General features: G+C 44.9%; 2 protein-coding genes across 3 annotated transcripts in view; one reads left to right on the plus strand and one right to left on the minus strand.

The window, feature by feature from the left end:
• The window catches only part of G3bp2 (G3BP stress granule assembly factor 2), an 81,050-nt gene extending 72,473 nt beyond the window's left edge, over positions 1-8,577 (minus strand). Inside the window, exon 1 of the mRNA XM_013350897.2 lies at positions 8,455-8,577. The gene's annotated coding sequence lies outside the window, so the exon portion shown is untranslated. The remainder of the gene's footprint in view (positions 1-8,454) is intronic.
• Positions 8,578-8,884: 307 nt separating this feature from the next.
• Positions 8,885-13,107, plus strand: part of Uso1 (USO1 vesicle transport factor) — a 64,904-nt gene continuing 60,681 nt past the window's right edge. For both annotated transcript variants that reach the window (XM_013350904.2, XM_005359497.2), the window contains exon 1: positions 8,885-9,025. In XM_013350904.2, coding sequence (XP_013206358.1) covers positions 8,960-9,025 — 66 coding nt within the window. In that variant the 5' untranslated portion in view covers positions 8,885-8,959. The remainder of the gene's footprint in view (positions 9,026-13,107) is intronic.

Consider the following 13,107-nt stretch of genomic DNA (forward strand, 5'->3'; position numbering starts at 1 on the left):
AAAAAAAAAACAAACAAACAAAAAAAAGGCAGTATCATCTGCTGAACCTTCTGCAGAGCCCCAGAGCTAAGGCCAGCATGTGCCGCAGCTTTGCTGGAAAGGTATCCTAAAAACAACTAGGTACTAGAGAGATGGCTCTGCCCGCGGCAGCAGTCAGGAATACTTGCTGCTCTTTGCAAGAACCTGAGTTCGATTCCCAGCACCTTGCCTGGTGGCTCACAACCACCTGTAACTCCAAATCCAGGGGGTCTGACACTCTCCTCTGGCTCTAAAGTACTGCACACATGCAGTACACAGACACGCCTGCAGGCAAAACACCCACACACATGACTAATAACAGTAGTACTAATAACAATGATGATAAAGATTTTAAAACCTGACAAGGGGCTTGAGTTGCAGCTCAGCAAAAGTGCTTGCTGCCAAGCATGACAACTTGAGTTCCATCCCCAGGAACCACATGATGGGAGGAGAGAACCAGCTCCCCAAAGGTGTCCTCGGAATGCCACACACACTTTTTGTGGCACACATGCCCCCCATGCCTCCCAAATAAACAAGCAAACAAATAATAAATGTTAAAAAAAAAAAGAACTAGCCAATGGTTCCATTCACTGAGGGCTATGAGAATGTCTATCAGTTTTCTTTTATCTATCTATTTTTTATTTCTTTTTTTAAACTGTATTTATTTATTTGTTTGTTTATTTATTTATTATACATACAGTATTCTGGCTGCATGTGTCCCTGTAAACCAGAAGAAGAGGGCACCAGATCTCATTATAGATGGTTGTGAGCCACCATGTGGTTGCTGGGAACTGAACTCAGGACCTCTTGGAAGAGCAGCCAGTACTCTCAACCTCTGAGCCATCTCTCTGGCCCCCACTGACTTTCTTACACTGATAAGCTTACTATAGCACAGAACTCCCACTTTCTCTTAAGGGACATCCATTTTCCATGCATTTTAGGATGAGCTTTGGACTGCCACTCCCTGCTTTAGAAGGACAGGTCAGTTAGAACATCTCAAACCCAGGACAACAGGAAATGACAACACATGGTCGCGTAATCCAACTAGATTCAAGAAGCACGAAGGAGACTATGGCTGGGATACTGGGAGATTTGAATCTTTCTTGATGAACTTGAACCTGAGATATTATAGGACTAGATGTCCTGCAGCCACCTTGACCCTAAGCAAAAACAAAGAAACCCTAAATCTAAACCCTGAAACCCTAACCCTAACCAGAAATACTGAAAGCCCACATCCTAAGGGAAATGTCTTGATGTCCCAGATTAAGCCACAGCTGAGGGAGCAGACTTCTTAGTAATGGGACCCAATAGAGTTGAGTTGGTTCTATTACAGGGCAAGATCTGTGCAAGTTCAGTTCTTAAGAAAATGACAAGACACACCAAGGCTGAGCTGGGTCCTCACTCACTGTGTTGCAAACACTGTTATCTAACAAACCTCAGCAGGGAGGGAACAACTCCATTTCCTTTTTAGAGGTGGAGCAAAAAGCTTGGACTTGAGGGCATGCACTGTATCCCAGCTATCCGAAGTCCTGGTGTCGGTCACATTTCACATCGCTTGATAAGAGTGATTGTCCAACATTTTTGCCTCTGAAACTTTTTGTTTAAACCAAAACAGGAAGTATTAGAAATCCAGTCAGTTGGAGAAGGCTGTGAACGGACCCTGACCCTTTCTCTAACAGGATTCCCAGAGCTTAACAATACTTTGGAGAGCGTCTTGAGGGGTTTGATTTCTGGAGCTGGAGCAGCTGGTAGAGTGCTTGCCTGGCACACACAAGGTTCCGTGCCCAGTCCCTAGCACTGCATAAATAAGGAATGCCATAGTGGCACACAGCTGAAACCCCAGCACATAGGAGGTGAAGGCAGGAGGATCAGAAGTTCAAAGTCATCCTCATACTACACTGTGACTTTGAGGTCAGCCTGGGATACATGAGACCCCATCTCGAAGACAACAGAAAGTGCCTCATATTGAGAGCAAATGAGGACACTTCCTTTAGACTGATCTAGAACAATCACCAAGCTACAGCTACGTTAAATAGAGACGAATAGGGCCATCTCAGGGGTGGTGAGCAATTTTCCAGACGAGGTGGTACTCTGAATTTACTCTCCAGGTCATCAAAGAGGAAGAAAAGATAGAGAACAGTGGGTTAATTGTATTATCAACAAAAACATTATTACACTTACACACACACAATTGTATATGGATGAATTGTGCATGAATATACAATTGCTTATGTTAACTGCCTGGGTGACCAAAAAGTGGTAGGAAACTTTCCTAGACACCCTTCTGCATATTTTAGGTTACCTATGCATGACAGTTAACAGTTTTTTGTTTTGTTTTGCAACAGAATTTCATGTATCGTAGGCTGGCCTCACTTCTACTATCTAGCATAGGCTGGCTTTGAACTCCTGATCCTCCTGCCTCCACCTCCTAAGAGCCAGGATTACAGCCTCTGATGATCAAACTTGACTGTCAACTTGATGGATTAAGAAGGACCCCGGAGTTGAGTAAATCATATCTCTGGGCCTATCAGTGAGAGCATTTGCAGGGAGACGTCACTGCCGTGGGAAGACTCAACATGACAACAAGCATCACTGCTCTACACAAAGGCAGAGAAAGCAAAAGGCCAGCTGTCTGGAGCAACTAAAATCTTTTTTTTTTTTAATTTTAATTATTTTATGTATATGGGTGTTTTGCCTGCCTGTGTGTCTGTGCACCATGTGTGTGCCTTGTGCCAGCAGAGGCCAGAAGAGGATGTGTAGTGCCCCAGAACTAGAGTTACAAATGGCTGTGAGCTGCCATGTAGGTGCTGGAGATGAAACTTGGGTCCTCTATAAGAATAATAAGTGTTCTTAACCGCCGTGCCATCTCTCCAACCCAAAGTATAGTAGATCTTAAAGTAAGATGTATTGGACACAGAGAAATTGAACTGAGATTTGATGCTAAACAGGTAAGCCCTTCTTTCTACACATGTTTATATTTACATCTGATAAAGGTTAACTATCCATTTAATCATCGAAGGCCACTAACATAGCTATAAAGAAAATTTACCATATTAATAAAATTTTCAAGCCAGGCATGATGGTGTACACCTGAAATCCCTGCATTTGGAAGGAAAAGGAAGGGATTAGGAATTTAAAGCCAAACTCAGCTAGGTAGTAAGTTCAACACCAGCCTGTCTCAAAAAGAAAAATAAATAAACAGGATCTGGAGCGATGATTCAGTGGTTAAAAGCCTTGGATGCTCTTGCAGAGGACTAGGATTTGGTACAGAGCACCTAGGCTGCCTCTAACTCTAGTTCCAGAGGATCCAACGCCCTCTTCTGGCCCCCAAAAGCACTGCGCATATTGGTGCACAGACATACATGCAAACAACCATATGCATAAATAAAAATTAAAGTGATTTTATTTATTTCTGTGTTGAGGGACAGAGGGCCTGCTTTTGGTCCCGGCCGTCCCGCTAGCTTACACCTGAAATAATCAACACAGAAACTGTATTCATTTTAACACTGCCTGGCCCATTATCTCTAGTCTCTTATTGGCTAACTCTCACATCTTGATTTAACCCATATCTAATAATCTGTATATCACCAGGAGGTCGTGGCTTACCGGGAAAGATTCAGCATGTCTGACCTGGCAGCTCCATGGCAGCTCTCTCTGACTCTGCTTTTTTCCTCCCAGAATTCAGTTCTGTCTCCCTGCCTTCCTAAGTTTGGCCCTATCAGGCCAAGCATTTTCTTTATTAATTAACCAATGAAAGCAACACACAAACAGAAGGACCTCTTACACCATTTCTGCTTCCTGTGCATTGGTGTTTTACCTGCATATATGTCTTTGTGAGGTCTCAGAGCCCCTGAAACTGGAGTTATAGAGGCTGTAAGCTACCACGTTGCTGGCAACTGAACCTGGGTCCTCTGGAAGAGCAGCCAGTGCTCTTAACCACTGAGCCACCTCTCCAGTCCCATAAACAAAAAAAAAAAAAATTTAAGTTTTGATTAAAAAAAAAGAAAGAAAGAGAAACCAAGAATCCTGAATTAGTATGGCTGCCATGCCATGCCATGCTTGGTAAACTACTGAATCTTCTCTGTACACAAGTCCAAAATGGGAATCTCCTCTTTGGGGGATTAAAGTTATTAGATGTCCCTATGGGTCAGATACTATGCAACACACTGGGGTAAAACAAATTACAAAAGGAATGAAATCTTTGCTCTAATGGGGTTAGAATTCGAGGAGTCAGAGAGGATCAGAGAAAAGAAGATGAAATATACACAGTATATTTCTATAGTATATATACTATATTTCATGGATCCTGCAATGCATATTTCCTCCGCTTACAAAGGCTAAGCTCATGTCCTTCTCTTGGCAGGCTGCACCTTACAGAAGTGACAGAGAAAGCATGAGCCTAGCAGAGGGAGGCAGTAGAGCCCTGTGTGACATCTGAGCAAACTTAAAAGTAGAGGGCAAGGGGGTGACACACGCCTCTAGGCGAATGAAGAAGCCAGCTTCCAAAAAAGGAAAAATACAGCTACAAAATTCAAGTCAGATTATGGAGGGCCATGTGGACAGCTGGCCACTGTGTTGACTCCAGAGGGACAGCGTAAAAGCACACAGGCATGCAGGCTTTGGAGCCAGATGCCAGCTCCTGTTCATCTCTGCCAATTCTACAGGACACCGCTGGTCAAATTAACATCTCTGCCAAGCCCCAGCAGGACACCACTGGTCAAGGCCAATGCTCTTATTTTTCCATCTCTAAAGCAGAGCTAACAACACTATCTGTCATCAGGTTGCTGCTGTGAAGACTGAGCCAATTATTACCGGGTCTACATCTGTAATTCCAGCACTCGGAATGTGAACTCAAGGCTAACCTACCTGAGTTACACAGAGTAAAACCCTGCCTCAGAAAACACAACAAAACATTCAAACAAACAAAATACAAACTAAAAAAAAAAAAATTAACATTATTTTAACATTATCCAGAGCCACACAAATGCTAAACAAGCTTTCTGTCTATGTAGGAAAATTTGCTTGTTTGTTTGTGGGATTTTTTTTTTCTGTCAGGGTATCACTTAACTTGCTGTGTACTCTGAACTTCTGATCCCCCAAACCCCCAGCTCCACCTTCACCTCCTCAAGGTGATGTGATCATAGGGATCAAACCCAGGGCTTCAGGCATGCTTGACAGTGCTGTACTAGCTTGATCTACACTTGCCTGAGCTGGCTTCCAGCTCTAAGCGTGCTTCAAACACCAAGCTACAGCGACAGCCAGGAGGATCCTTTTTCGGGGGAGGAGGCCTTCAAGACAGGGTTTCTCTGTTTAACAGCCCTGGCTGTCTCAGAACTCACTCTGTAGACTAGGCTGGCTTGGAACTCACAGAGATCCGCCTGCTAGGATTAAAGGCATGTTCCACCGCCTGGTAGGAGGATTCTTTTATGCCAAACCCTTTGAATAGAGACTAGCAAATAAAGGGTACAAGTACTTGACACTGTTATTGATTAGTTGTGAACTTGGGTCTTGCTTCATTACCAATTTATACTTTGTCATATATGGCTTGGTTAATTGGACAGTAACGAATATTAAGGGTGTGTTGAGACACTGCTTTTCCAGAGTCCCAAAGGGCTTTAAAATCCTGAACGTGATGTGTTTCAAACACAGTTGATCTACTCAGTCCCTAAGGCAGTGGTTCTCAACCTGTGGGTCATGACCCCTTTGGGGGTCGAATGACCCTTTTGCTTTTTGCAGGGGTTGCATATCAGACGGATCTCCTGCATATCACTCATTTTCATTACAGTTCATAAAAGCAGCAAAATTCCAGTTATGAAATAGCAACAAAAGTAATTTTATGGTTGGGAGTCACCACTACATGAAGAACTGTATTAAAGGGCCACAGAATTAGGAAGGTCGAGAACCACTGTTCTAAGGCATAGGCAACTGTCTGCCACCCGCCCCTCCAAGCTATATAACAATCTTGTGCAATGATGTTTCATTGTTTTTGCCGTGTTTCCTCCTTCCCACCCAAAGTAGAAAAAAGATAAGCAAGTTCAACTACTGAAGGAATTGGATTTTTAAGAAAAAAAAAAAAGGATTTCAAAATAATGAATTTTAGTAGATGCTCTTGGTCAGGTTTGGTTTAGGAAATGGAAATTTAGCCTCATCCACTCAAAGTTTTAGACTGCGGAAATTTTACTGAAACACGCCATTCTCTTCCTGAATCCCAGAGTCAGAAGCACGTGAGTGTAAGTCAGTCATAGCTCCCTCATGTTTGCCTTTGCTTAGTAGCGAACAAGTGGTTCTTAAGCAACTACCATGTTGGTGAATTCCGCCATACAAGTACAAGCAGGAATAAGTCACTGTCCCTAACTCTCTTCTAAAAGTACCAGCACCGCTGGATTAATTCGGAGCCCTTTTCTTAAATGAGGAGGCCCCTTCGCGGCTGCTCCCTGCTTCAGCTCCCGACATGAAGCATAAGTAACAGCTTACACCTTCTCTGCTGCCTCTTTAGACCCCAAGTAGTGAGCGGAACAGAAGTGAGGCTGTGAGGCCGGGAACACAGAAAGGTTTTCCTGCTTCACTTTGGCACCCAACTGTCTGTCCTTCGGTCCTTCCTGCCCTCAGTACTCCTGCCCTAGGCACACTGCTAGGAAATAAAACAGGTCAAATGAGGGGGTTATTCAAGGTTGTGACAACTATATCCTCAGCAGTTTAAATCAAGATATTTTAACAAGGCTTGTCCCTTAAAACAATTTTGTTAGAATGTCGAGGTCCTGTGTTCCGTTACCGAATAACAGAAAGAGCTGTCTCTAAGCCCCTTCCAATCAGATCAGCGCCTCAGCCCTTTAAGGTAGGACAAAGTGAGGCTTGGGGAGGAGGCGAGGTCAGGCCCAGGGAGACAGGGAGACTGCTAGGTGAGGTTCTCTACAGGCTTTACTTGCTAACTGCTGAGAATTTAATGGTTACTTTTTTTAGGCTGCAACAAAATGCCTCCATGGAAAATGTCTAAGGCAAAATGTCAAGCAGAGGACAATACTCAGCACACAGTACTTCTGGCAGGAGTACCCCATGCCCTGTGTCCAGGCTTAAGACCTTGGACTAAAATGAACCCTCGCCATGGCCTTTGTGGTACGCGTTCTGTAAGCCACAGGCAGAACAGACCTTCTCCCTTGGTATGCCGGTCACAAAAACTCATTCAACCATCATTCACCTGTCCATCAAAATCAGCCTGTAGGATTGGTAAAGAAGAGTAGGCAGCTGATATACAAACGGTGTCACCAGGTCCTGCAGAGCCACTACACACGGAAAGGCATCTTGATGTCAAAGTACTCTCTGCTGAGATACTGGAGTTGAGGCTTAAGGACCTAGCAGGGCTCTGCCTCACAAAGAAGCAAAGGGCACACTGAGGCAAGAGAAAAATGTCGAGCATGTGAGGGAGACAGGAGCTGTAATGCCAACAGGTCTGTTTGCCAAACTGAGGAGTTTGGATTCCATTATAAAGACTGGGGAAGCGCTGGGGAATTCTGAGAAGGCAACTGACATATTTCTTCTTCACGGGTGGGCTGAGGGAAGCCAGGACTGAATGTAGACACACTAGTTAGGAAGCTACTGCTGGAACCTCGGAGTGAAATGAGAGACTAAGAAACACTGACAAGCAGAGTACTCGAGGAAAGGAAGGATTTGAGAACTCGTCTCTACATAAAAACTATACACTCACATTGGACAGGTGAAGGTGGAAAGCCAAAGTCCAGCTTCCTCCTGGTTTAGGGAATTATTTGGGTAAGGGTCCTACAGGGCATGCTACGGGATGCGGTGGAAGCATACTGATTTTTTTTTTTTAAGGGAGGCTGGGAAAGACGAGTTTAATCTTAAATGTCACATCTGAGACCCACGGGGAATTGGGACCAAGAGATGCATGAGTCAGTTGGCTCAGCAGACTACCTTTCAGTGTCAAGACATTTACAAGACTATTCCAGAAGCACGGGAGCCTCATCTGGAAAGAACAACTATACAGATTTGGTAAAATGACATTTTGCATGTTAAAAAAAAAACACTGAAAATACAGGAATCAAGAGTTAATAAAAAAAAAAAAAAACACCAACAACAGCATTATGCTACTGGCTACCAAACTGACACTCCGGAACAATTTATCTCTAATTTCTTACTAGAGTGAGGTAAACACAGGGTTCGACGGGGTTCCCTCTCACACTTAAAAAATGAGCGGAGTACCTGGTATTTAGATCTAGGAATTCCTTTTCGTGGGGTTGAGGAGCAAGAATTTAGAAACGCGCCCTCCAGTGGTAGTGGAATGAGGGGTCTCTAGCACCCCCGTTACCACCAAACAAAGCCCTGTGAAGAAATGCAATTTACGAGGATCAAAAGGCCACAGCGCTCCTGCCGCTTAACCAAAACAACCAAACGAATCCTCCAGGGGCCCGGACCCGCCCTTACCTGTCACACTGACCAAAGGATAATTTCACTTTCGATTCAACAAAATAAGCCCTCAGATCTGACAGCTTGCAGTCCGTCCCACTCGGCGACAAAACAGCAGCAGCCGTAGCGCGCAGTCTAATCAGATCCTCCCGAGCCGACTGGGCTGGGCTGCGACCACGTGGGTGACAGCGACCAGCGACAGCGAGAGGTGCTGGGCGAAGGAGGGGGCGTGCCCGGTGGGGGGCGGTGGGCGTGGTCTGCGGGCCCGGGCTCCCTCCTCTCCCGTTTTGCCTTCGCCCTTCGAGCCGCCACGTAACGCCACGTCCCCGCGCATGCGCAGGGCGACTGGCGGCGGTGGCTGTTTCCGGGCTCCGGGGGCCGGAGCGGCTGCTGAGGAGGCGGCGGCGGTGGCGGAGGCCGGGGTGTTCGGAGCGCCGGCTCGGGGGGCTAGGCCCTTCGGGGGCGGAGGCGACCGTGTTTTCTTTGGCTGAGGGGCTGGGGACGCCGGCGGCCGAGCGACAAGATGAATTTCCTCCGCGGGGTGATGGGGGGCCAGAGTGCCGGACCCCAGCACACAGAAGCCGAGACGGTGAGCGCAGAGCCCGGGGCCGGGCTGGGCGAGAACGGGGCGTCCACGCCGCTCTCTTCGCCTTCCTTCCCCTGCTCGGACGCGCGAGCTCCCCACGCGGCGGACCTCCCGGGCCGCGGTGACAGGAGGGCTTCGGGGACCCGGTTCGCCGACGGACCGCGGCCCCTCCCTCTTTCCCTTTAACCTGTCGGCCGGCCTCGGTACCGGCTGCTGCCGGGCTCTGGAGGGCTGGAAGGAGCTTAGATCCCAGCTGTTGGCCGAGAGCGTGTGGCTAAGAATAAAACGATATTCTTGGGGGCACAAAGCCACCTGCTCCCGCCCCAGCGGCTGTACGGACAGACGTTTGCTTAGAGTTGGTGGTTCAAACTCCACTTTTGAGGTTCACCCAAATGTGTCATGTGGCAATACTTTTCTTGCACGCTGTAGTGATCTGCGCTCTAACCACTCTAGGGACTTTACTGCTCTCCTGGTGACACAATTTGTAATTTTTTTAAATTACTAAGACACGGAAAGCCAGTGTTTGGTTTTATGTTTGGATACACTTACTGTAAAGTTTGCATAGTCCATTGGGGATTACTGTGAATGGCATTAAAAAAGAAAGAAAGAAACTGACATAAGTTTAAACGACCGCGTGTGACATTTTAAAGATCAGCTTTGGGTAGCTGTGATACCTTTGTTTGGGGATCCGGAAGGATCATAAAGTACCCTGGAAGATAGGATAGGGTCTTTACTAATGAAGAGAGAATTGAAGTAACTTGACCAGAGTCTTAGAGCTACATACAGTTCTCCTACGGTGAAAAGTAAGCCTTCTGTTAAGCCTAGACTTTGTTGCTGATCCCTGTGTTTCAGTTCTTAACTGGCGATTTTGGAAATTTACATGATGTTAACCCCACGAGTTCTGTTAGTACTTCTTGGGGGAGATGGAGGAACTCTGAGGATTGAATCCGGGGCCTTACCACATACAAGACAAGGCTAGCGTTCTGCCACCGAGCTGAAAGCCGAGCTGAAAGCCGGCAGGGCTCTTTGCTGCATTTGAAAGTCAGATCTCTTCTTTCTTTTTCTGTCCGACCCAATATTTGGTTTCCCTTGTCCTTTCCCACATGGCAACAAGACCATTGTTACTAGAAAACCAGGGACTCCTTAAGATTACTATAGTCACAGCCCATCTCTTTGGTATTTCTATATTTTGTCCGGTATCTGTGTGTCTCAGATCCACAAATTAAGAGCTTGCTTTGAAGTTAGACCCTGATTTGAATCCAGGCTTCCACCATTGATTGAGTTGGACAGATGAGGGAAGGCTGACACTTTCTGAGTAAAATGGAGAAGTGCTGGCTCCTGGGGATATAAGAGTCTTGAATGAGAACAAAAGTGCGGCCCATAGGAGATGCTCAGGGAGGGGCAGGTTAGAGTGGGAATTCCCTTTGGCCTTGTCAGGGTGACTCTTGGGAAAGGTGATTGAGAGTAGAGGAACGTAAAGCTGGAAGGCTCCTGCTGGATCATATAGGTCAAGCTTCCTTATTTGACAGTCACCCTGTAGAGCTGGGACTGGAACCCTTCTGTGCAGTGCGCAGACGATCATTTCAGAATGATGCCCCAGTGTCACCTTGAGGACATGTGAGCTGGAGAGAAAGCGATGAGCCTTGTTAACTGCTCTACTCCTTGTGCACGCAAACTGGAAGAAGTGTTTGCTTTCTAAGGAGAGTGAGTGTACTGAGTTACAGTGTGCTCAAAACTGGCTCTGATTCTATGAGGAAGTACAGCAAGGACCCATGGGTGACTAGTTCAGGATTTATAGAGCATCAGAGGAGTGCACGGTAGAGATATTTGATTTGCCCTAGATGTTTGACTTGAAAAGGCTTTGAACTGCTTAACTTGTGTATCATCATGTACGTTATGTGGATTCTCCCATCTCTGTGAAATGGAGTTGTATCTTCTTCAGAATGGTTCTCCATCTTTCTTTTTCATAGCTTTTCCCAGTGGAAAGCCTCTTTTATCTGAATTCTACTTTTTTTGTTCTTCAGATCTGTCATTAATTTTTTTCTCTAGTGTGCACCCCTAACTTCTTTGTCCAAGAAACTGCAAATAATGTCTTTCATAACAGAACAACCATTGCTCTATAATTTGGCGAACAGGTCTTGTTCTTCTCACCATTGCTATGCGCCCCAGCCCCTCCGTCTGTCTTCCTATCACTTATATTATTGTCCTTTGCAGTGTCTTTTTTTGTTCTTGGGTCAGGTGTATTTCAGCTTTTTCCCCTAGTAATATAAGCACCATAAAATTTTTTCCAGACTACACTGAGCTAAATCCCCAATTCCCTTCCATAAACATTTCTAATTAATTACTTAGAGTACTATTTCAAATAAACAACAGACATTATAGTCAGCAACTTTCAAATGTTAGGTTTAAAGAAATAAATGACATTATTTTAGAGACCTCAGTTGTTGAACTGAAATCTTTTGTATCGGACCTTTTACTTAGAGAGTTTTCTAATATACTGCTTGCTTTAGCTGTTTTTCTGCCTATACTTTTTTCTTCCTTTTTTGTGGGTTGTAAGGGAATGGGGGCTGGAGTGGTTTAGGTGCTAGAAATTGAGCCCATACTGAGTGTCTTCTAAATGTGGAAGCGCTGTATTGCCGGATGTGCCGTGCCGTGCCTAGCCTCAGCTGAGAGTGACTTTGGACTTGTTCTTCAGAACCAGCCAAGTAGTGAAGATCTGTGTTTGTATCACAGGATCATCAGCAAGTTTGTGGAATAGGGGATATCTTTAGTCTCTAATTTTACACTCTGTATTTTAGAGTCTACTACCTTTTAATATGCCCCCCCTGATCCTGCAAGGTAGAGAAAGTCACTATGTCTGATGACTGTAACCTCTTGCTCACACGTTCTTAGTTTTACGTCTCCTGTCAACTGGTACTCATTTTAAAAGATGGTTTCTTGAAAATTCCATAAGAGATGTGAGTATATTTGATGATAAATCATTGGAATGCTTTCTGTTTTCAAGTTAGATCCTGAGCCATGAAAGTGGCTGACAGCCGAAAGCTAAAAATTACTGCTCTGCTGCAGGCGTCTCTTTGGGGGTTGATGATGAACTGACTCAAAGCAGAAAGACTAGCAAGCTAGATGCAGGTATACGTTCTTTTAATTCTTAAGTGACGAATGTAATCGTAAATTCACAGTTTTGGATTGGCCAGTAGCTCAGCAGATAAGTCACTTGCCATGCAAGCCTGGCAGCCTTCAGTCTCCAGAACCCACAGAAAGGTGGGAAAAGAGAACCTGCTTGACAGAGTTGTCCTCTGTCCTCTCTGCAAGCACACCATGTTGTGATCACACCCACGCTTCTCTCTTTCTCTGTCTCTCTGTCTCTCTCTCTCTGTCTCTCTGTCTCTCTCTCTCTCACACACACACACATACACACATACATGCACAATAAAGGAAAAGGTTTTAGTTTTCAGTTTTGGTTTGATGAGTGTGTGATTAGGCACATCATAGTGTTAGTGGAAGTGTATGCTCTGAAACTCCTCTTGGAGTTGCTACTCCATACTCTACGCTAGTAACTAACTAGGTCGGTGCCTTAATTAGAATGTTTTCTCGCTTGGCTTGACTTACAATAACAATGTCAGAGACAAGAGAGTGATTTGCCTCTGATGACTTTTATGTCCAGGAAAAGTGTCTTTTTGACTTGTTTGTATTAAATGTATTAAATTCAAAACTTCCCATTTTGAAGTTTAATTACATAAATTGTTTAGGCTCCTTTAAAAAAAAGAATCACTTAAAATTTACGTGCCCTAACATTACCAAGATGTGTTCCAGAGAATGTAATTTACAGCCTTTGTGATGTCCTAGAAAACCGAGTTTGTCACCAAAGTGTGTTGTCTGATGGTCACAAATGAAACAGGAAAAGCCTCTTATATGGAGCTATAAAGGGTGCTGTTTTCATAGTTTTCTGTCTAGACCCTGTGTGTGCACACATATCTGATTGTGGCTTCAGTAAACTTCGTGTATCTACTAGTATTCTGGGAAATGTACAAAGGGAAAATTGTCCTAGCAGGTATATACTGGGACCTAAGTATATAATATGCTTA

This window comes from Microtus ochrogaster, linkage group LG1 (assembly GCF_000317375.1).
Source record: "Microtus ochrogaster isolate Prairie Vole_2 linkage group LG1, MicOch1.0, whole genome shotgun sequence".
NCBI classification, from domain to species: domain Eukaryota; kingdom Metazoa; phylum Chordata; class Mammalia; order Rodentia; family Cricetidae; genus Microtus; species Microtus ochrogaster.